Source organism: Labrus mixtus, chromosome 2, assembly GCF_963584025.1.
Source record: "Labrus mixtus chromosome 2, fLabMix1.1, whole genome shotgun sequence".
NCBI lineage: Eukaryota > Metazoa > Chordata > Actinopteri > Labriformes > Labridae > Labrus > Labrus mixtus.
Genome location: NC_083613.1, coordinates 2,687,332 through 2,712,500, shown reverse-complemented (window position 1 = coordinate 2,712,500; position 25,169 = coordinate 2,687,332). Strand labels below are relative to the sequence as shown.

Genomic DNA, 25,169 nt, shown 5'->3' with positions numbered 1-25,169 from the left:
AACCACAACTTGAAAATCTGAAGGTGATACATTTGTGCACAAGAAATGTATAGGCCTATAATTTGATATAGAAATTAAGTGAGTGTGATTTAGTGAGAGTGGGACCAAGATATTTCAGGGAAAACAAAAAGTGTGACAAGATACCCCTGCTCTATTGTTTCTATGTTCCCTTCTCTCCAGGATTCCAGGGTGATCAGATCTTCCTCATTCAAGTTGTCTTCAAAACTATGGATGTGAGTAAATATGTTTGCCACAATTTCTACCTTTTCTTCATCAGACACTTCAACTTCCCTGATTTTAGAACTGGATACTTCCATTCTCTCCTCATTCATCACATGCACTTAATCATGCTCCATACATCACCCACAGGGGTTAATCGACACATTTTCTCACACAAACTATGCCAACTTTGCCTTTTTACTTTGTGCTGCTTGTTTGTAGCCTATTTCATTAAGTTATGCAAACAATGAGTTCTTAATATCCCAAAAGCTTTATTTCTGTTTACCAGGGAACTGCCTTCCTCTTCAGTCTTCCTTTATTTTTAGAAATGGTTTGATTTGAAGCTTCGAGTAAAAAAAACTTTCGTCTAAAGCAGTGGTGTCCAAACTTTTTTTCTTGCGGGCCAAACTTGTCGTGTTAGAATCGTTGTCGGGCCACAGGTTTTGTTTTTTAAAACATAGTTGAAAAAATACTAAGGCTTTGTAGATCAGAATCAAAAGGCTCGCTAAAGAAACCCTTTAATAAAAGGAAATCAAATATTTTGATTTCTTCGTTCTACTTTATTTGTTTTTTTTCTCAGAATCAAGCCTGTAACGAGGTTCATGTTTTTGGAAAAGCTTTCTGCATTTAGCTCAGGTCATTAAATGGTTAAACAACAGTCCGCTTGTTTGCAAAAACTTTGCATACGATAGATAGATGGATGGATGGATGGATGGATGGATAGATAGATAGATAGATAGATAGATAGATAGATACTTTATTGATCCCGAGGGAAATTCAAAGCATCCAGTAGCAGGTTACAAAGACGTAAATGACATGAAACATTTGTTACAAATATATATTAACCTGAAAAAAGATTTAAAGAATACCCCTAGATGAATCAAACGGTGCAATTAAAAATAGACTTATACAAGAAATGTACATGACCCGTGCAGGGATAAAAATATGTGTAATTTAAGAACTTCAAAACAGTTGAGGAAAAAATCTGTAATTAGACCTGAATATAAAAAATAAAAAAGTGTTCTTTGTTCTTCTGAAGTTGTGTTGTTTATATATGTACAGCAATGTTTAAAAAAAAGCAGATAGTGCAGAGTTATCAAAAACAGACATTAAATAACAGGCAGTGCAAACATTAAATTACATTTTTTCATAGTTTTCAAAAAAATGTGGAAAATAGTAAAAGCTGTAGATTTAAAAAAAACAACAACAACATACATGTTACTGAACATTTTCTATTTTAGGAATATTGTTCAGCCATCGTTAAGATGAAAAAGAAAAAAAAATCCCCTCAAGGGCCGCAAATGGCCCTCGGGCCGCACTTTCGACACCCCCGGTCTAAAGAGTCTTGCAGGATTTGTAGGCCGCCATTTTGAAAGGTGTCGGAGCCTGAGCTACCACGTGAGGCGGAAGTGAGTGAAGAGAGAAGAGTAATCGAGCAGAGCGGCTGGAGCGGGCGAGTCAGAGCCATCACTCCGCTCTACTCGTCTGGACTAACCCGGGCTAACTTTAGCTACATGTGCTGAGGTCGAGGGACAAACTGAGCTCAACCGCAACAATGCCGACAGTTACTTTACCGCCGAAAGAGAACGCGCTCTTTAAAAGGATTTTGGTGAGTTAACTTTAAACACAAAGATTGTTGATATGAATCTGAATAGATAAAGAGTCTCCTCGGCAGCTCTGTGTGTCCGTGTAGCGCCCCGGCTGTTAGCGTTAGCTTCGTTAGCTTCAGCTTGCTAGCAAAATGGCACAATTGAATGAGTGAGCTAGCCCGGCCCTGACGTGCGCTGTCACTGTACCGCAGACCAGAAACGGGTTTTCATGACTTTGTTTTAATTGTGGCATTATGTGGTGATGTGTATTCAAAGTGCAACACAAACTAAACTCATAGACTGGGGATTTCATAGTAAAACTGTGCAGACAAGTTGAATCAGGCCTCCCAGCTTGTAAAACACAACAACCAGTAGCTTGAAGCTAACATCCACAATGGCTAACTCGGTAGTAAATGTAACGCTTTTAAGCTTCTCAAGCAATTATCATAAATCAATTTACATGTTGTTGTTGTTGTTGTTGTGAGCCGAAGTGTCTTCACCTGAAGTCAAGTGTAAGTTTAGTTTGTGTCAGACGTGGGCCATGCTACTTAGCTCAGTCCACTTGCTGACCATTTGACGGTAGCTAATCAGCTAACTTGATAAGTAGCGTCAGATATGATGGTTTTGCATACTTTATCTAACTGTCAGCTGCACGTTAATTGTTTTGGACCTAGGTTGGTCCACGTTTCCGTCAGCCGTGTGAGTAAGATCAGATGAAGAGGGCAGTGCATGAACTAAGAGAAAGTAACGGAAACACCGGTGTGACTGTGTCAGCAAATCTGTATCGGCTTCAGGCCTGCAGCTTTACCCATGCGTCCATCCCTCTCTGCAGTGTTTCACTCCAGTTGTCGCCCCGAAGTTTATTTTTCAGTTTGCACACAGTTTTATGTCTGTCAGAGAAATAGTTAAATAAGTGTTTATGATGACAGTTTAAAAAATCCCAGGAAATGAGGTTGACTGAGTTGATCTATGATACAAGTGTAAGCATGAAAAACTGCTCATCGTCTTTTTTGCATTCATGCTTTATGTTTTTAAGTGTATTTTAGTGAATATTTTTGCATGGACATCTAGGTACAAACTTTCCAGGAAGCGTGTGTATGTAATACGTTCAGTCACCACTTCAACGTCACTAAGTTGTTCAGATAAACACCATTGTTTGGAAAGTCAGGGGCTCTTCTGGGAGTGTGTGGATGTTTATCTGCACATTGGCAGAGGGCTGGCATTCAGTTGATCTACCTCTGGCAGGAAAACAAGACCTGTGACCTGCATCTGATCCTAAAAAGTGGAGTCCTGTATTTGCTGCATACCTCAGAGGCAGAGGGGTTTTGTTATTCTTGGATTGCTGAATCTGTTGGACTTGCATTGTGAGTTTCTAATCTCACACTTACAAACCAACTTGAACAACCAGCTGAGTAAAACACTTTTTGGGTATCACCCTCAGAATGAGTGTATTTCAAAACAAAACAACAACAAACATCTTACTGTGTTTTTACCTATTGAAGAATTTGCTGATTAAACTCCATAAATTATAGGGATTTTTTTTTTCTGTGACACTAGGTGCAGAATTTGTATTTAAATTACACTTGAGTCACTCAGTAAACAATACTTTCGTGACTGTGGTTTTGTGTCGTGCAAGAAACAAACATTAAGCTAAAAATATGTACACATTTTAGTTATATTGCGGTGCCTCTCTGCTACTCCTCTCTTTTTAGGTCTGTTACTTTAGCAGCCTTAGTTTTTCTGTTAGAATTTTGAGTTGAGTGACTTATTTTTTAAAAGGCAATTGTAAGTGATAAACGTCGAGTGTTACACACTTGTCCAAAGTGTGGGGACCTTTAGTGAAGAAGAGGACTACATGTCTTTCGTCCGATGGAAAATGTTGTGTATATGAGATAGTGAAGAATTCGGGTCCAGGATGGTCTGCCTTTGTTTTGACCAGAGAAAGTAGGCGTTTTTAACGCTGTTTTGGACGCCCTTCAGTTTCCAAGATAAAATACCAGTTATTACGGTGAACCAACAGGTGTTGCAGCAATTGAAAAACAAAACAAAAAATTATAGAAATATTTTGATTTATATTGTTCATGATTAATAAACACGATTGATTTTACAATATCTGCATCTTGTGCATTCATCAACTTTATCCAACTTGTGTTCGACCGGTCTACTGTTAAGCGATGAAGCGGGCAAAAGTTATAGCTCCAGGTATCTGTGGATAAAGTAGCATCCATCAACTATGCTGATGCGTTTTCATTCTTGTGGTGGCCAGGCAGAGAGCTGTCAGAAATATTTCCATAAAGGCAAACTGTACTGTTCCATGTATTCTGTCACTTTCAACCCATCACTGGGAAATTTCTCTCATCTCTGCCTCTTTTGAAACCAGCAAAGTTTTACTCAATTAGTCTGCCTTGTTTGGTTGATATTGTCTTTCTATCACCACTCCTTAATACATTAGCTTTAGAGCTATTGCAAGTAGCCATAGATGTTGTTGTGCTTGCTTGAAACACAGAATAGCGTAGAACTGAATTGTATAGATCAGCCCATTGTCACGATACCTGATCTAGCTGTTTGAGTCAGTATCAGAATGATATTCCGTACCAGGATCAGATTGATGAATCTCTACAATTACAGTAGGGCAGCTGTAGCTCAGTTGGTAGAGTTGTCGCCTCTCAACCGGAGAGACACTTAACCCTGCATTGCTCCCACTGCTTCAGTGGTGGTGTATGAATGGATTAGTGTTGTACTTACTCTATGATGTACGTCACTTTGGATAAAATCGTCTGCTAAGTGAATTGTAACAGTACCCAGAATGAAATCACTAGTAAGTAGAGTTTCTGCTGTTGGAATATGATGCCAGATTTGAGATGGTTCTCTTTCTGGTTGTATTTAGGACTGGACCACACCCCTTTTATTTCTGCTATCCCCAGACTGAGTGCCTCAAAGCATTATTAGAAGTTGGCAGTTCTCCAACTTCTGGAGTTTGATGATTTTCCATTTTTTCTTTTGGGGTGAGGGGAAACACTTTGTCTTACAGGAAGAACTTGAACAGGTCTATGCTTTAATATCAATAGAAACTGTTTTTCATTGCTCTCTTGTTCTCACACTTGTTAGCATTTCTGCTGTATTTGAATTTGCCCTACAATTAATAGCATTCAGTTAAACTGTTTTTCCCTGAGCTGAATTAAAAATGAACTTAGTTTTGGTGCAGATGAAGCAGTAAATTCATAAATACAACTCTTTGCTATCATAGAAACATAACAGAAGTGATTGATGCTGTGATACATTTTAGAGTTGTGTAATCCCAAATCAGAGCATCATTAACTGCTGTGTGTAGTGTCTTGGCATGAGATAATCCTTCAGAGAAATGTAATACTTTAAACTGGACTTCTAGGTACTCCATTTAATTTGACTAATACCTGTAGCAACACGCCCACAGCAAAGTGGAGCCCCCTTTCTGCTCCATGCAAAGCTCAACATGCTGCAGGACAGGTTAGTGTTTGCCTTCAAAAATGCCGTGCCTTGTTTATCAAATGTAACTCAGAACCAGTCTGCAGTATATAAGGGGTAGACCTTTACAAACTGTAATCTTTTCTCTTTACTTAGCCTTAAACGAGTCAGGATTTAACTGATGAAGGCCTTTTTAAGCTTTGCTTTGCACTGATCCCAACTCCTTTTTACAGCAGCGCTTTATAGTTATGGCAACCGCCTCAACAACAACACACCTTCTGCCTAAACTACTGTCGTAGAAGCAAAAACAAATTGATTGAAATTCTCCTGCGTCTTGTGTGTGAGATCCAACAGCTGTTCCAGATGCTGTTGGGTGCGCCATTTGGGTCAGACCCCAACAGTTTGGGCCACAGGTGATCCGCGGAAACACGACCTTTCAGCTGTCAGTGTCTGTCATACATTTATGCTGGTGGTTATGAGCGACAACAATCAGAAATGTAACAGCCTGCTGTTGTCTATAGCTGTTACTGAGCGCTCGCTGTGTTTGGTTACTAGATGTAACTCCAGTTCTGAGTACTTGCCTAGCCCTCTAACAGCCTAGGCTTATTTTGGGTATGTTAATTGTGAAAATGTACAGTTTATGCCCTCCCCCTCCTGTCTGTGAAGTGTGTATTTTTGAGCACTTTGTGCAGAAACTTTGGGGGTTGTTGTTTTGCCCTTGTGAGCTAACTTACACTGACAAGCCCACTAAACTCAAGTTGCAATCGTGAGAGGCACAAGATCAAACGCAATGTCTCGGGAGATTAAATCCGCTCAACACACTCGGATCTTTGACATTAAGATCAATTAACGTTTGAGATCGGTTTGTCTTTACTCCACTACTTGTTGTGTTATAAGGCAGGTTTGTTGAAGTACAACTTTTGCACAATCATCATTAGTTGCAGTTCACTAATGTGATTTACGTCTGAGTTATAACCACAGGAATCTTCATGACATGATGCTAATGTGGTATCAGTGCTTTGTAACAAGCTTTGAAATGTTGTCCTGAAATCTAACACATGCACTCCTTGCAGCGAGCCCTGCAGCTTAGAGCCAGCACTCTGACAGTCTCTCTCTCTCTCTCGCTCTCTCTCTATCTATCTCAGGGGGCCAAGTTATTTTTGGGGTGAGGTGGAGAACATGCTGGATAAGCACAGCTGGTGGTGTAAATGTTGCTAAATTTACCCTAAATGAACTTTATGTGTGCACTAGCATCTGTATACCTGGATTATGCATATATTATTTTTCTGACAGCATTGTCTGTCTGTCCGTTTTGGATAATAACAGAGACATCGGTTTAATTTGTACTCTCTTTATGTCCTTTACGCCCCTGAACAGAAACAGCTTTATGCCAGTATGGACATTTTCTTGTGTCACATTGTCAGTCAGATAGGTCAGTTCAGTATTAAGATGAAGCAGCACATGCGCCCGTTTCTTCTGTGCTCCATATTGAAGTCTCTGCTGAGAGTGTAATCCTCCACTAAGTTCAACTTCTCGAAATTTCATAACCGACCTTGGCACCCTAATGTGTTATTGACGTCATCTTTGTTTCACCATTAGTGAAGTCGGACTCAGCAGTGGGACCAGGCAATGCCATCTGCCAGCTTGACTCTTTCGCGCGCGCCTCTCACACACACACACACACACACACACACCATTTCCCTTGACAGCCAGCGATCAGCTTAAAACGGGAGGTGGTTTAGAATTGATCGTGCAACTGCATACCTAAATATAACTTAAGGGCAAAAAGCTGGTAATTCCTTCAAGCTGGTTTGTACTTCTGTGTCAACACAAGAGCATGGCTGTGTTCAAAGGGCTGATAAATGTTGATAAGAGAAGTTATTGTACTGCCAGATAATATTCTTCTGTTGTGTTAATGACCATGCCAGTGACATTTAAATGTTGGCTCACCAAGACTTAAGTGCTCTTGGTTCTGAAAGTGTTTTTTAGTAAGACTGGGTCAATATGTTCATACATCAAAAGTCGCGTTTTAAAAAGTTTCACTCCTGATTCAGTTATCACAACAAGTGAGGCTGTGCGGAGAGGTTTGCTGGTGATGTAGCAAAACAAGGAGAGAGCATAATAACATCATCAGCTACAAGTAAAACAATTGCATAAGATTTGCCTCTCCACAAATTTGTATCAATCAAAATCTAATATTGGTCTATCCCACACCCCTATGATATCAATATCCAGCTTTGGTTGACATCCTCTGTCCAGGTTAGTTTCAGTGAATCAGTATGAATCGCGAAGAGGAAAATAAAGACTAGTGTCACTTTCATGTTTTTTTTTTATTTATTTGTTTTTTTTAATACTTGTTGTGATTCTAGACGATGCTGGACAACAAAAGTGTTCTCTCTCTCTCTCTCTCTCTCTCTCTCTCTGAAACATGTCTCTTCCTTTTTAGCCTAATGATTTTTCTTCTCCCCTTCCCTTGACAGCGATGTTACGAACACAAACAGTACAGAAACGGACTGAAGTTCTGCAAACAAATCCTATCCAACCCCAAATTTGCAGAACATGGAGGTAAGTGGTAGTCTAGGGAATAAATACAAACAATCTCATGTCATGGGCAATATGTCTTGTATCTCTTACTGACTGCTGTTCTATTTCCCCTCCTCAGAGACACTTGCAATGAAGGGCTTGACCCTGAACTGTCTGGGGAAGAAGGAGGAGGCCTATGACCTGGTGAGGAGAGGCCTGCGCAACGACCTCAGGAGCCATGTCTGTATCCTTACTCAGGGCTCGACATTATAACTGGCCCGGATGAATGATTGACAGAGTCCGGGCCAGCTGATTGCACGTTCAGCTGGCCCGCTCAGCCCAGTTCAAATACTGCCTGAAAAAAAAAAAATACTGTAAAACGTTCTGAATTTCACAGCGCTATCCTGTCATATCATAAGCGCTCGTGCGCGCGCATGTGTATCACAGTTGAAAGGCCGCCAACGGCTTTACAGCTGTCCATCCCGCGAGAGCGCTCGCTACTCTTGAATTGTACACTCGCACACAGATTTTAGCGCAGGTTTTCTCTACTAAAAAACATGATTTAGAACCATCAGATCCCAACAAAAGCCGAGCTAAAATCAGCATTCAAAGGAAAAAAATCACCGGAAGAGTGGAGAGTGACAGCAGGGCATGACGAAAACAGAATGGAGAAAAGTTTGATCCACAGTGACAGACAGCTGGAGGAGCTGGAACACGTTAAAGTTAAAGACTAGATCCTGGTAAAGATAAAAGTTATTCACAAAGCATCTTAGCCCTTAAGAGAGCTCCTAAAGTACTGCTGGTGCTTCCTTTTATGAGATGAGTGTATGTCTGTTGCCACATGACATTTAGATGCCACACATTGTTCGAAGGAGCTCTTGTTTTTGTGTAGTATAGTCAGATGTATGTCCTTTCTCTCTGGGATCATGTGTAGGTTTCCAGCAGGCCAGGCCTCAGCCTTTAAGTCTACATTATGTATTATTTAATCCTTTAAGGCCCAATAGGCTTTCCTTATCCTGATTCTGTGGCATAAAAAAATAATTCTGTCATCTCCATGCAGTGTGTACATTGCAGATATTGTTTTTTCTGTTCCTTAACTCTCTGTCCCAGGCTGGCATGTTTACGGCTTACTGCAGCGTTCAGATAAGAAGTACGATGAAGCCATCAAGTGTTACCGCAACGCTCTGAAGTGGGACAAAGACAACCTGCAGATCCTCAGAGACCTTTCCCTGCTTCAGATCCAGATGCGAGACCTGGAGGGCTACAGGGTGAGGGCTGACAGAGGAACTATAAGTGGATCTTTTGGATGGTTAATGTCTGTAGGAGCCAATTTAGTGTGCGTATAATTATGTATTGTATTCAAATAGTTTGGTTTACATGTTTATTTACCTCATTTGCACACTAGATGGTGATAATCGATAGTGTGGGCTAAGTGGTCAGGTGGTATGGTCACGTCTTTATAGGTCACAGATAAACAGGAAGTTTGTGGCAAAGGTGATGAAACACACAGTTCCTACTGTATGCGTGACATATAATCTCAGCAACAACCTGGATCATCTTTCATATCATCATCATGGTAAATTAGATTTGCTCTATCATCTTTCAATAAACGGGAGCATCATCCAAAGTCATTTAGTTAAAGACCAATGATGCACCTACACAGGTGACTCAAAGTATGATTGACTATTTGGACATGGGATAGTCACAACAAAAGTAAGAACCGTTCTGAAGGAGAGTTGAAAGTTGGAGCCAACCCAGAGATGGCACTTAGAATCCAGTTAAAGGGCACCAGTGGAGGACGCCGAGCAAAGACACACTGGTATTTGAATTGCCATCACCATAAGCAAGGTTGACATAAGGCTGCCACAGAACTAAGGGCAAGGTAAGAGAGGCACCGATGGATAAGCCGAGCGCTGCTCTCCTCTGGCCCTACATTGGGAGCTGTTTGGGTTTTATAGAAAATGTTGATGAACATTCAACCCCTGCATGTTGATGAACATGCACCACTGTTGCTATTTTGATCGTTTGCTCTCTGATGTGTCACAAACACACAAGAAGGAACCTTGCGCATTGAATGAACGCTGTAAAGATTTATGGTAATCCTGCAAAAAGTCAAATGGTGAAAGGGGACACAAAAGGGCCTCGTGTTGGATGTTTTCCAAATACACAAAAATCTACAATAACTCAAAACAAATCAAACAAAAGGAGGACAACTTGCGCACTCTCAAAATCACATTAAACTCTAGTTGAATTTGAAAATCTTTTAAAGGACTTTAACAAACTACAATGAGGCGTTTGAGGCCCCTTCTATAATGGAAATGTCAATGCCAGAGGATGAAATCTAAAAAGTGACAAACATGGTTTTAACAACACCGTAAATATGAGACATTCTTGCACATGGGAATGGCTGATGGACTTCGGAAAATCTCAACAAAGGAAATGAAGGCTTTAAACAAAGACAATGTCTCAGTGATGATGCCTGAAATAGGACCCAATGACAGTATTTCAAATGTTATCACAGATCTCAAACCCATTTGTCTGCCTCGTCCAAAATGTCAAGCACATGAATAAGGGCAGAAGCTGAAAAGGCAGCACTTGTTCAGTGCACGGCTGCATTGGGAAAAAACTGTTTTGCAGGGAGCAGGAGGGAATCGAAGGGAAAGAGAAACTGAACATTTGGAACTAAACAAGCACTTACCAACGCAAAGCGAGACTAACTTGAGAGTTAGTCAGGAGTTGTTTTCATGTACCAGCAGATCCAGGATATGGAGGATCAAAGAATAATTTGAAAGAAAGCTCTGGAACTGAAATGGAAGTTGCAGCAGCTTACATTGAAAAGGCAATGGACCGTCCAGTAACTAAAGAGTACGGCTCTCTGCAGCCATTTTTCATTGTTCTTAAAATGGATGCTCGGGCATGATGGAAAGGTTACAATACATGGATGAGATGAGTGTACCTTCAGACCTCAGGCTCATTGTAATGAAGCTCCCATACAAGCTGCGGAAAAAGTGGGGAGGACTTTTTGATAGCTACAGAGCCATGTTCCCCGACTTTGTCAACTTCATTGAAAGACGAGGGAAGTTTCTCCCTGCCCCCGTCTTTGGAAACTTCCCAGACACAGTCTTACAAATCTGCATAACCACGTAAAAATCCCTCAGCAAAGAAAGAAGCCATGCTACTCTATCAGCCACCAACACCTCTGAAGATAGAAGCTCTACAGAGCAGCAGACTCACAGTGCTGCCACTCAATTTCAGAGAAAATCTGGTCTTTGCTGTGCATGTAAATGTGTGTCATGATTTGGAACATTGTGCACATCTCCAGAAAAAGGGATTTGCTTTGGCTGTTTGAAACCTGGACACATAAGCAATGAATGTACAAATTCTTCACATCTTCACCAAACCTCAAATCAGGACCATGTATGTTCCTCTACAAAATAATGTATTGTATTTAAATAGTTACTTAATTTGGACACTATGGTAATTATCTATAGTGTGGGTTCAGGTGTTTATAGGTGAAGAGGAAGTGGCAAAGGTAGTGGGAACACACGGTTCTTACTGTACACATGACAGATGCAGGTGACTAAAGGTATGGACATTGGACATTTGAAAGTCACTACAATGTCTTTTTTTAATATTAAAATCAAATTACAGTCCCACTGTGGTCAGGGCACATTCTCACCCATTTAGCACCCAGGTGGGACAAGCAGAATAAAGAAAGTGGGCACTTTTCAGTGAACATGTTGACATATCTTGGGGAAAGTACCTTTAGAAATAAACAACCTTTGTTACACTGGAAGGAGGACCCAGTTGGACAATGGATTGGACATGAAGGAGCATGTCAGTGGGTTCATATCAGGTTCAGGTCTCAGTCGTCACGTTATGTAGAACAGCTCTCCTGGGAAGCCTAAGATCAAGACATGTATTTAGTAAAAGGTACGGTATAAAATGGCAAGAGGAAGGTCTGGTTGGAAGCACATTCTGTATATAGATATCTAGGTGTTATTTGCTTTTTGCTCTCTAAACCATGAAACAGCTAAATGACTCATCTCTAAAATGTTAGCTATTCCATCCTACTACACGTCACATCGTCAATTCTTAGGTTCACAAATGCAAGAGTCAGAATATGGAGGAGATGGGCCGCTAAGTTCAGCGATATTTTCCCTGTGATGGTTTTGATGTTAAACGGCTAAATAAACCAGTTTGAATATTTCTTTCCTATAGGAGACACGCTACCAGCTGCTGCAGCTGCGTCCAGCACAGAGGGCCTCCTGGATCGGCTATGCCATCGCATATCACCTCCTGGAGGACTATGAGATGGCTGCTAAGATCATTGAAGAGTTTAGGAAAACACAACAGGTAACCCAGTAACGTGAGAGAAGAAGTGGTGTTTGGATCTGAACTGAGAGACTGAATATGAACAGTGTTGTTTATTCAGATGCCATGAGCACACTATGGTATTATTTCCTTTCATGTTGACGTCTGATGTCTTACTTCCAGTATGAGCTCTGAGGACAGAGACACCTTCTCTTTAACTGGGTCTTAAATATTGGTGTTAAGTGGTCACAACTACAAAAGAGCTCACTCCCCCTCTCTCTTGCTTGCTCCTAATAAGACCAGTCTGCTTCCTGTCTTTGTGCCATCTATGTAATACAACAAGCTGGTCGGACTAGGCAACGGCACACAGCTTGAATGTTGCTGAGTTTCCTGACCAGCATTGATAAGAAGTCCACCCAGCAGCTTGTTTTACTAACAGCTCTTTGTTTGTCCAGACGTCTCCAGACAAAGTGGACTATGAATACAGTGAATTGCTGCTGTACCAGAACCAGGTGCTGAGGGAGGCAGGCCTGTATAAAGAGGCGCTGGAGCATCTGTCCAACTACGAGAAGCAGATCTGTGACAAACTGGCTGTGGAGGAGACACGAGGTGGGTCACAGTCTTCAATGTTTCCGCTGAATTTAAAACCTCTGAAGTCTCATCTTGGCCGGTTGTGGCTCACTTCTTGAACAGTGAATGTAAACTAAAAGTGTTCAAACTGAATATTGACAAAAACATACAGCGTCATCAGCAAGGTAGTCTAATCTTAAATCTAAAATTATGATGGCCATGAGGTGATTTAATAGAGGGGGGGTAAAAAATCGATACAGTATAGTATCGCGATTTTTTGTGTGGCGATGTTATATCGTGTCATGGTATCGATGATATGTATATTTTTTATGATATTTTAGACATGCTTTTCAAATGTTTAACTGCTGAAGGGTTACACAATTCATTTTTAACAAGTTGCAATGTTAAGAAATCATGTTCAAGTTCAATTAGACTGAAATACAAATAAACAGACTTAAGAGAGATGAACAGATCCAGAACTTTATCTTATTTGACTAAACTGTTCTTGATTTAGTTTAGTGTAGTGGACATAATATGCTGTTAAAAAGTTAATCGCAATATATTGTATCGCAATTCTCAGCATATCGAAAAATATTAAAAAATCTCAATCATATCGTGTCTCGAGTATCGCGATATCGTATCGTTGGGACTCTGGTGATTCCCACCCCCTATGATTTAACCTTTTTTTTTTTTGCAATTTCCATCCACAGGTTTTAATTCGAGACCTTTAACGCTAGGGTAGGGAATTAATTTTGTGTTAAATTTGTTTAAATGATCTCAATATTTCTGCAGCAATAAATAAAACCAATGTCCTGGCATGAAACAGTAAGAAATCTTGTTCTGTCATAGGCCAGTAATAAGTGTGTCCAAAAACTTCATTTGGTAGCAATGATTGGATCTTGTCTCGAAACATGCCCTCCTTGGGTTACTCTACTTGTGTACTAATTCAGTCTTCCATAACCATTCATTGGTAGGATACTTTAAAAATTGAGCTTTCTCTTTCATGTTTTTCTAAAGTCGCCAGCTTTTATTCATTACTTGGCCTTATTGATAAGAAAAATTAAAGTAATATTTGTAAATGTTGTGAAAAGTTGTAATACTCAACAGAACAGGTGACCCAACACTCTGTGGTAACTTCATTCTGCTGTGTTCACCAGGAGAATGTCAAAAGTTTGATGACTCCTCCAATTTTTGATAAACTGTGTTTTAGGAAAAGTCACTTTGAAGCTTTCTTAACTTTATTGAAGATTTTTAAAGATTTATTTTTGGACTTTTTGTGCCTTTAATGGAGAGCAGTGCATAGAGTTGGAAATCAGAGAGAGAGGGGAATGACATAAGGAGCCACAGATTGAGCCACAGATTGGATTAGAACCTGAGCCGCACGCTTGGAGGACTACAGCCTCCATACATGGGGCGCGTGCACTACCACTGCGCCACCAGCGCCCCTTGAAGTCTGATTTTATACAATGGGGTCTTTGGTTGGATTTAGTAGCTTCTGACACTGGAGCTCTTTCCTCTGCTTAACAGGAGAGATACTGTTAAAATTGGAGCGTCTGGACGAGGCAACTGAAGTTTACCGCCGTCTGCAGGAGAGGAACCCGGAGAACTGGTCCTATTACCGTGGCTTGGAAAATGCACTAAAACCAAGTATGACGACTTCATCTTTAAAAAACATATCAGTTGCATCACCAATGACTATTAAAATATCCTAATTCATTCATTCGTGTAACTATCTTACAGACAGTGTGGAGGAGAGACACAAGATCTATGAGGACGCCTGGGAGAAGTTTCCCAGAGGCCTGGTTCCTCGTCGGCTGCCCCTCACCTTCCTCTCTGGTTTGTTCTAAAAATATGTCTTCTTTCACCTAAAACCCCATAACATTGTCATGGAAGTGCAGTAAGTGATATTCTCCATCTCTTCACAGGTGAGAAGTTCAGAGAGTGTCTGGACAGATATTTAAGGATGAACTTCAGTAAAGGCTGTCCGCCTGTCTTCACCACTCTCAAATCACTGTACAACGACAAAGAAAAGGTGACAGCACTGTTTTTGAACATGTCAGATGACTGCTCCAGATCTGAATCATTTAAACCATCTTACAAAATGCACAGACGGCAGCGAGGTCATTCTGAGGGAGAGCCTCTAGTGAAATAGATTACAACTATTCTGCTGTAGCCACAAATACTTCATGTTGCCCGAAAGGTAATGTTCTGTGTCCTTTTTCTCTTTTCAGGTGTCAATAATCGAGGATTTGGTGGTCGGCTATGAAACCACATTAAAAAGTTGTAGAATGTTCAACCAGAATGGTGAGGGAGACATTTCTAAATTTGAATGATAATGGTGTTTTGTTTTTCTATTAATTCTATTGTGTGCATTGTAGCATCTCGTAGCTTTTAAATTGTAATCCTTAATCCTTGCAATCCTACAGTTGTGGTAATGGCAGTGACTGTTAAATATAAATACTATAAATACTTCAGGGAACTCTTAGTGAGCGTCTACTTTGTCAGATATAGTATAGAGGAGCAACACATCTAAAAGAAGATTATTTTAAGCAGGAGCAATATGTAACTCTGACACCTACTGTTAAAAATGGAACTTCTCCACACAGACTGTCAAAACAGCGCTGCGTTATAGACAGCAAATATGTTTTTATTATTTATTTATTATTATTTTCTTTTATATGATCTGATCAAATGATCCAAATTATCTGTGACTTAAATCTGTGATTAATTGACATAATACCTTAACTCAAAGAAATGTACTTAAACAAATGTGTATATGAAATAACAGGAAATGCACAGATTTCTGTCAAATAAGGTAATACAGACTCGTAGACTATACTGTTATACGCGGGTCGAACGTTTACTACAGCGTGTATAGTCCCCCCCAAAGGCCCATTCTGAGCCAGGAAAAACCCTGTACTGTATATCCTAGTTTAACACGATCCTGGTCGTAGAGCTTGTTAGAAAAATGTCAAAGCTTTTTAGGTCCGGTAGAATCAGTTATACCTGAACCAGTTCACTCGCCCGCTTTTATCACTGCAACACCTGTTGGTTTACTGTTTGCCTGGCAAACCAAGAGACGTGGGGAAAAACCACTGTGTGGAGGTTTCGCTGGTCAAAACAAACACAGACCCTTCTGAATAAAAACCTTAGAAAGAGGACATACTGGCTGCTGCATTTTTAAAGAGAAGCCAGCACTTCAACATAGCATGTTTCCTTAGTTTTTTTTTTTTTTTTTTTTGAAAACCTATTACTTTTTAATTTAAAAACCGAGGACGATGCATGCACAACAGCATGGCCGACTGTAAACTTCACAAACTGAACATTAAACACTGACTGGCAATATTGAAACTTTACCAGGAGTCTAGATAACCCCAGAGGTGTCCTCCTCTCTCAAACATAAGAGAAGGTGATTGAACGCAGCAGGAACTCTGAATAAGTTATCTTCAAGTCCAATTTCAGTCTTTCTCTGATGCTAATAAGAAACCACAGGATGTCTGGAGGGATTGTGAAGAAATCCTGAAACAAAGTAACAAACCTATAAACGTTGAGGCAGCAGCTCAGCTCCAAGATCAGGGCTCAAGGTTTTTATGGGGAGAGTAATAATAAACATAGGTCTCCTCCCTGTAAATAGATTAATGCACTCTTGCAAAAAAAAAAGAAGCTGATTTGACATTTGATCTGTTCTCATGAAAATCTTGAGGTTTAAAACTATAAAAATGTGTTTGATATAACTCTATTTTTTAACCTTCAAAGTGTATTTGTTGCCATCTTTTGTTTACAACCCTGACATCACACTAACCTTATCTCCTTCTCCCTGCACCGTGTTAGATGACGGGAAAGAGGAACCACCGACCACTTTGCTCTGGGTGCAGTACTTCCTGGCGCAGCACTTCGACATGATTGGCCAACAGACACTGTCCCTAGAATACATCAACGCAGCCATTGAGAGTACACCTACACTCATCGAACTCTTCCTAATCAAAGCCAAGATTTACAAGGTAACAAAGGCCACACATTTGTTTATGTGTTTGCTCTCTGAACTGAGAAGCATAGTTTGATATCTGTTTACTAACCTTTATCCTCCCGCAGCATGCTGGGAACATCAAGGAGGCTGCTCAGTGGATGGATGAGGCCCAGGCTCTGGACACAGCTGACAGATTTATCAACTCCAAGTGTGCCAAGTACATGCTGAAGGCTGGCATGATCAAGGAGGCGGAAGAAATGTGCTCCAAGTTCACACGGGTGAGAAAAACTGTGCACACAAGTACACACTGACAGCTGACAAGTATGAAAATATCAACAACTTCTATTTCCTGTTGAGTCCATTCATGAAGAACTTGGAGATCTTGGAGGAAGTTATTCACTTTGGAAGATTCATGGAGGATTAAAAACACAGGATTGATTCTTCATTAGCAGTGAAAGTCATAATATAGTTAGGATTTATTATTGATATGACGAGAGGGCCCAGAAAGGTAAAAAAACTTCAATCCTAATTGACTTGTATTACTGACTCTGGTTACTTTATGTTTATGAATATGTGAGTAGGTGGAGGCTGTGATGTGTGAGTAAAGACATAAAACCTTGTGAATATTTTAAAAGAAACCGGTAATACTTTTTCTAGTTCAGCTGTAGCTAATGTGTCACAAACAGTTCTTTGTAGTTCAGTCTCTCTGATTGGCGGTACAGGAGAGCCAGTGCATGGGAAGAAATATGGAAGCGCATCTTCAATAGCTGACAATGCCAGCGCCATTTTCTACTTTTCAAAGGACATTATTTTCCATTAGAAGTTCCTATATCACGAGTGTTGAGCGACAGCGGTGAGAAATCTTCTCGTATCATAACAACGGTTTATTTTCTTCCTCGTCCTCTTCCGTTTTCCCCTTTGGAATGACGATTTCAGACTACCGCCCCCTGCTGGCGTGGAGAGTTATTGCCTCTCAAACATGCGCAGAATGTACGTGGTGGTTGGCCGTCGGCTGCAGTCTTTGCGGTGTGTTCTAGTGTAACTTTCTGGCCAAGACGAAAGGCGCCCCCTGCTGACGCCACAGGCAGCCTTCGTCGCCACCAGTTCTTGGCTGTCTGCTTGTTGTGTCAGTTATTCTCTGTGCACCAGCTGGACTTCTATGTTACACCTGGGGGTTACCTTAACACCTAGGATTGAGAAGGTGTCATTTTAGAAAGTCAGACTAGTCTCTGAGGTGATACAAACCGAAAAAACTTATGATAGGTGTTGTCATTGATCAGGCAAAGTGTACTCGGACAGTGAGCCAATCGAAAGGCTTAATTTTTCAGATGGAGCCTGTATGAATTGAGGAGCTTTCCCCTCAACTACATCATTTTTTTTCTTGATTTTATTTGTAAGGGACCATGTGCAATTAAAAGATAAATGTAACCATTTAATGCATTGCACCAGAGTTAGCCTTAGGCTAATTTACATCTGCAGTCCCTTGGCTGTCATGTGTCATACAGAGACACAGAGCTGTCCCCCTCTCTGCAGCTGCTTATTGCTTTCAGACTGTGGTCCCACTTTTTAACAGCTTTTTCTCTCATTATGTCATAATAGTCCATTTAAAGAAAACGTTGAAATACTATTTAGTACATGAATGTTGTGTGGTGCTTGTATAAAAGACTCCAGAACTCGAGAGCAGAGCCGGGTGGACAGGAGTGGCATTTTTAAAACATGGTTAATGTTCATCTGACAACAGCATGCTGGGACATAACTGAAGAAGTGTTCTATGTATGGCTCTATAAGATTCAAACTTCAACCTTCTTTTAACACACAAGAAACAGATTTAAGATGCAAGCAGAACTTGGAGTTAGAATAATATTGCTTAATGTTGTTAGATGCATTGACGGGAATCAATTGCTGGTGTTTAGTTTTGTCTTTATGTTCTCTGTGTAACTCCACGAGTTTCCTTATCATACTACCTGTACATTTAGGATTTCTATACTTTTGCTTTGTGTTATCCATATCACCTGTCGACAGATTGACAGGAGATTTGTGTACGCTACTTGGCGACACTCATTGCACAGCGAATGTTCACATTCAAGTCAAAAATTTAAGGCGGTCAGTTGTAGCTAAGTCGAGACGTAAGATGAGATGAGACCCATTATAGTTACACTCAGCTGGTGCATCCTGCAGTTGGTGCCTAAAATGAAAAAGGGGACCACATCTGCAAACAATTTCACACCTTGAACATGCCCGTTCATGAGACATTACACATGAGAGTTAATTACTGCTTTCTAAGTAAGGAGCTCATGGACCTTGTTTTCCTCCCAATTTGCAGTCAGGGTTGGTTGGTTAGTTTCTGACTACATGAAGACACTTCCTCCTTTTATATTTCATGTCATTACAATTCACACCCTGTCACATTCTTCCAACTCCCCTATTTAGCCAGAGATCAAGTAGTCTTCTTTTTTTACAAACTCTGCTGCATAACAGAGGAACAACAATGCTCCCATCGGGTACTGTCGAAAGAAAAACAGTGCTGCATTGACATCTGATAGTTTGTGTGACATGAGCTTGTTGTGCTTTCTTTTTGTTCAGGAGGGAGCGTCAGCAGTGGAGAACCTCAACGAGATGCAGTGTATGTGGTTCCAGACAGAGTGTGCACTCGCATACAAGGGCATGAACAAGTTTGGTGATGCCCTGAAGAAGTGCCATGAAATTGAACGGGTGAGCCCTTGTGATTGGGAGTTATACTCACATATTATAACTATGTTTTTTATGGGTCATATCCTTTATTCACTTTGGTCTTACATTACTTTCATCAGCATTTTGTGGAGATAACAGACGACCAGTTTGACTTCCACACCTACTGCATGAGGAAAATGACGCTACGCTCCTACGTGGACCTGCTTAAGCTAGAGGACGTGCTCCGGATGCATCCCTTCTACTACAAGGCGGCCATCACGGCCATACAGATCTACCTGAGCCTCCACGACAATCCCCTGACGGATGACAGCAAGGAGCTGCAGGCAGACACTGGTGAGGGTGCATGACTTGTGGAAACAAAGTTACAAATTGTAATAGAAACTTATGGAGAAATATTATTATATTATTAATATATATATAGAAGTTATCATATAATATATATATATATATATATATATATATATAAGTTATCAGGCATCATTGATCCCTGATGAATACCCCGCTTCTTTCTCTTAGCTAATCTTTCGGACAAAGAGCTGAAGAAGTTGAGGAACAAGCAGAGGAGGGCCCAGAAGAAGGCCCAGCTGGAGGAGGAGAAGAAGAATGCAGAGAAGGAGAAGCAGCTCAAGAACCAGAAGAAGAAGAAGGAGGATGATGACGAGGAGATCGGAGGTCCCAAGGAAGAGCTAATTCCTGACAAACTGGTCAAGGTGAGAAAGAGAAACCTAAAGATTCCTTGCCTGTACACGTCAACATCAAGTTATCCATAGAGCAAAACCAGTGAAAGTGATGACTGTTTTTCTGTTTACAGGTAGAAAATCCACTGGAAGAAGCAGTCAAGTTCTTGATGCCTCTAAAACATCTGGTCAAGGACAAAATCGACACACACCTACTGGCCTTTGAGATCTACTTCAGGAAAGGTCAGCGTGCACTCTTATGTATGAAATACTTTGCTGACTCCTATTCAGTTGAAAGGTGTCGGGAATTTGTGCGATATTTGAATACTTTGTCACTCAGATTTACAATCTTCTCTTTTCAGAAAAATACCTGTTAATGCTCCAGTCGGTGAAGGGAGCGTTGGCCATCGACGCAGATCACCCGTGGTTACACCAGTGTCTTGTTCGCTTCTTTAAAGGAGGTATGAGATTGTTTTGAGCATTTTCATTGTGTGTATATGAGGCCTAGCAGGAGGCACCTTGACGTCTGCCAGCTAAGTTAAAGGGATAGTATGCATCACATTCGTACCAAAATTGAAGCATACAGTATACTAAATAATGCACAGAGCTTTAAAGTTAATTAATTCCTCAATATAAGTCCCACCGGTATATTAGTCGCAGTCTGTTTTGGGGGGTTTCCCAAAGAGATACATTTTAAACTTTCTAACTGAGGACGGTTGCACTGGTATATACTGTAGGATGGAACCAACTTTCTGGATGTAAAAATAAAAGTAAATTTTATACACTGGATTTTACCCCAGTGCTGTACACTGGGACAAGGACAGTTTTCCAATTGAATTGACTAATTGAGCTTTTACCGTAGTTTGACTTAACTGTGTATGTGGACGTACTAAGTGTGCCTCATGCGTTTCCGCAATTACATGACACAATGTGGAATCCCACTCTGAGACACCGTTATAATGCTGAAACAATTTATGAGGACAAAGGCTTAATCATGGCGGAACTTTGTTACGAGGCTATTGTGAATCTACTCAATGCTTTCCCATTTATTCCCACCATAGCTCCTAACTCTCTCCTCTCGTTGTTTCAGTCTCAGAGAGTAAGGAGCTGCCGGAGGTGGTCAGGACGGTGCTGAAGCAGGAGATCGCCCGGCTGTTTGGGGACAGCAACGCAAAGAGCTTTAACCAGGCCTACCTCACCAAGCACTCAAACTCCATACCACATCGACTTGCTGGTAGGCCTCTCAGACATTTCAAAATGTAGTTTTTAATGATAAAACTATACTGACACATCCTGGAATATAAGTTTATTTTGCTATTTGAGACAAAACACAAGTTAGAGTTGAGGTCTCTGTGAAGCACCAATTGATCGGCATTCGACCGGAACCTCACAAGTATAGCTGATTTTAGGCCGATCACACACACACGAGCCGTTTCATGCACTGTGCAGCGACACAAACACTAAGGGACGGCCACACACACAACAAGTTAACATGTCGACAGTGTAGACGTGGGATGCCGATCAGCAGTGGAGAAAAAGGTACATGCAGTTTTAGGCCAGTGTGTGCGCTCTCTCTCTCACACAGGCTTGGGGAGGGCAGAACATTAAAATATTTAATTATTGTCTCCGTAATATTATTTGGTTACAGAGGGACACCTAAAATCCCAGTGTATGAGCACGTTTAGAAGTAGCCTATAACTTTGCAGGAAATATTAGGCTATTGATTAATATAGATAATTAACGGATAAACCTGATTTAAACTCTTGAATAGCAATCACAAAGTCAGAGAGAGGCAGACAGGTGAGAGTCTGTAAGCTGAACAGAGTGAAGCAGTAAACTTCTCTGTTTTTAAAATTTGATCTATTTATGAGATTAAAAACCTAAAGGGATAAAGAGTGTTACTGAAAATTGAATGCAGAGAATGAGTTGAGTTATGAGTTATTGTAAAAGATCATTGAATACCTTTTGTTTGTTTTTCTTCACACAGACATTTCCACCATATAAATGATGGTTTTAAACTAAAGTAGAATACAGACCTGTACCTGTAACAAAGGGTTTGATTTTCAAAATCTTCAAGTGGAGATTCATTTGAGTGAGCATGAGAGATTGTCATTGCAGCAGTTTTCATATTTTTTTGTAACAAAAAGTTACTTAACAGTCAGGTTTTATTATAAATAAAAATATATTTAAATCAAAGACATTTTCCAATTTTTCTTTGCTGTTGCTGTCAATAATAAAGATAGAAAATCGGTATCGGCCAGAGAAAGTGTAATCTGTGCATCTGTAGTCTCTATGCCACTTTACTGTAGTTTTTCTGGTTTATTTTTTAGTTACTAATTTCAAACAATCTCAATACATATAATAGGGGACGACTTGTAGCAAAGGGCAGAGGCGAGAATTGAACCCAGTTGGTAGAGTCATCGCCTCTCAACCAGAAGGTCGAGGGTTTAATCCCCAGCTAAGCAACATGTCCGATATGCCCTTGTGTCTTTGTTTTAATTGTACTCTCAACAGCATTGAATGAGGGATTGCCCTCAATGATTTCTCAATCAAATAGAGGTTGAATGAATGATAGTTCATTTATTTTCTGTCCTCAGATCAGATGTGAGTTGCTACAATTCTTCAATAGAAGTGTGTTTTGTCTTGTAATGATGTTTGACATGACCTCACTCACTGATCATGAGTGTATTGAAACATATGATGCATTCTGGCTTTAAACCGCCCTCTGGGAAAGATGAACATAGAAGAGTCCATCCATTCTTAGACCTCACCTGGGTCCAGATTTGGACAGAGGCCCACCGTTTGTGGCCGTAACAACAACCTGACAATCTAACCTTTCCCCCTAGACATTCCCCCACCCTTTTTATTTTTTTCAAAAGTTTCAGATCTCACCTGTCACAAATGTGCACGTTGTATATAAGACTCATAGTTGCTCTTCTCTCCCTCCTGCAGCTGCTAAGATGATGGTGTATCTGGACTCATCGACAGAAACAAAGGCAGCAGAACTGGCAACTTCACTAGATGAGTCACTCAACAACAGAACAATACAGGTTTGCATCTAATGATTATATGATCAGTGTTAAAATACTGGCTTTGATTGCACTCAGAGTTTATCTAATCTTTTTATACAGCTTAGTTGGAGTGAATAAAATACTATGAATAATATTTCAGTTAATAATTCTCTGTCTTTCCTCATCAGATCTGCACAGAGGTCCTGGAGTGTCTTCGGAGCGGCCTCCTGGGCGATTTTAAGGACCGCGCTGAGTCGTACCGCACTGAGTGTCACAAGCTTTATCCCTACACGTTAGCGTTCACGCCCCCAGGATACGAGGAGAACACCAAGATCGCCAATGGAGATGTTTCTACAGAAACAGAGGAGATGGCAAATGAGATGTGAGCAGGACAGAACAACAGTGGATGAGGAAAAAGGAACGGGGCCGAGCATGAAGCCTTGTGGTACGCCTGGCAGCCATTTTGTAGAGCCAGACATGGGAAGCGAGAAAGGGTGTTTCGGTCTTTGGCTCAGCTTAATCGGGTCTGACTTGGCATGGCTTGGCTCTCTCCCACATGGTGAAAATCAGGACTGTGCGTTTGTGTGTGAGTGTGTGTGTGTATGTGTGTGTGTGTAGAGAGCATGTATGATGTTGTGTATATTGTGGGAAAGAGGGGGGGAAAGAGGAAGACAACCGAATGGCCATTTAACTTTTTTAATAGAGCTGAAAACTATGCTCAATCGGAAAATAAACAGTAATTATTGGCAAACTGTTGGGAGAAACTGTGACAGACTGACACAGACGTTTGGTTTCTTCAAATACGATCAACAATGGTGACAGCAACCACTCGGGTTTGACTCTGTGCTGCCCCAACACACGTCTATCACATACTGTGTTCCTCTCATTTTAAAATGTTAATTTAAATAAAGTAGGACACCGCTGTCCCGGGGGAACTGGAGACTGAGCTGAGTGGATCTGACCTGCCACAGATCTGAAGGAAGCTGAGCAGGAAGAGTTACCGAGGACCCTGAAGCAGACACCGAAGACATCCAGTAACCACAGGTGTTTCTGCATTTGCTGTTGCTCTATTGAACCAATTATCTACATGTGACATCACCAGAGTGTGTGAGGAAGAGGCCAATCCTCATATGTTACCAGTTGTTTTTTTTTATCAAACTGTGCTTCCCTCACAGCTCCCAGCTTAGCTTGGGAATATGTTATCCTTTGTCTGTAATATTGGAGCACCTTGTAGCACAGATTAAAAACTGTAAAAGTTGTGTATTGGGCTCCATTTCAAATACACTGTTTCTCTTAACATTTTACATAGTTCTGAGAAAGTTGGATAGATCCAAGCAATACCATAGATACCTTCCTCTCCAATGGATCAATAAAACTTGATGATTATAATTTCTAGATCTGGTTGAAGTGGTGACACCGAGCCTTCTGGCAGAGCATTTGTGTTGTTGCTGTTGTCACTGCTAGAGATGGTTTCATCTGCATGTAACAGAGTCTAATATTGGAGTTGAAAAAGCTTCCAGGACACCTCACTCCTACAGCTCCTCTTGGTTTAATAAAAATGGCTCCTAAAGGTCAGAGTTCAGGCTCCAGGGACGTTAACCCGGAGTAGGAAGAAGTTTCAAGGAGAGTAAACATACAAGAAGTTGGAATTTGTCATTTTACTTTCTCTGTTCCCCCTTTTTTTTCTCCAGCAATCTCTTTTCTTCCCTTTTTCCTCTAATTTGGGTTCTAATGTGAAAGATGAAATCTGAGATGGCGATGTAAGATATCTCTGGATTTTTGTATTAAAACTAAACAAAAGAAAACAATTGACTTCTGTGCAACCTGTTTTTGTAGCTACTGTTAAAAACACCAGAGCTTCTGGTTGGTATCTACTTGTGTCTTTGGTTCAGACGTGAGAAGCTGCAGGGTGCTGCTCAGTTTGGGCCTGTTCAATGTGGGAACATAAACACTAATGATCATAATTATTGTATTTCTTCACAACTAATCTGGGTCTCTACATGGATTGCAACACTTAACATACCCTGACCATTTTATTGAAAACATGAAAGTCACATTTTTAACATTTTTATAGACTTTTCTAGTTGGCGTTCAGACTTCAATGATCATATACATAAACTTTCCAAGTCAGGAAGTCATTTTTAAAGTCATTCCAACATGACAT

At 40.6% G+C, this 25,169-nt stretch overlaps 1 protein-coding gene across 1 annotated transcript; it reads left to right on the top strand.

The window, feature by feature from the left end:
- The first annotated feature begins 1,650 nt into the window (after window positions 1-1,650).
- Window positions 1,651-24,813, top strand: naa15b (N-alpha-acetyltransferase 15, NatA auxiliary subunit b). The gene is made up of 20 exons (XM_061047203.1): window positions 1,651-1,828; window positions 7,733-7,817; window positions 7,915-8,019; window positions 8,886-9,043; window positions 11,997-12,131; window positions 12,545-12,698; window positions 14,187-14,306; window positions 14,400-14,495; window positions 14,585-14,691; window positions 14,891-14,963; window positions 16,491-16,660; window positions 16,752-16,904; window positions 19,210-19,338; window positions 19,437-19,650; window positions 19,834-20,027; window positions 20,129-20,237; window positions 20,357-20,455; window positions 21,085-21,228; window positions 22,947-23,044; window positions 23,194-24,813. Exons 1-20 carry the CDS (start codon window positions 1,775-1,777, stop codon window positions 23,389-23,391), a joined length of 2,595 nt encoding a protein of 864 aa, XP_060903186.1. The 5' UTR covers window positions 1,651-1,774; the 3' UTR covers window positions 23,392-24,813.
- Window positions 24,814-25,169: the final 356 nt, after the last annotated feature.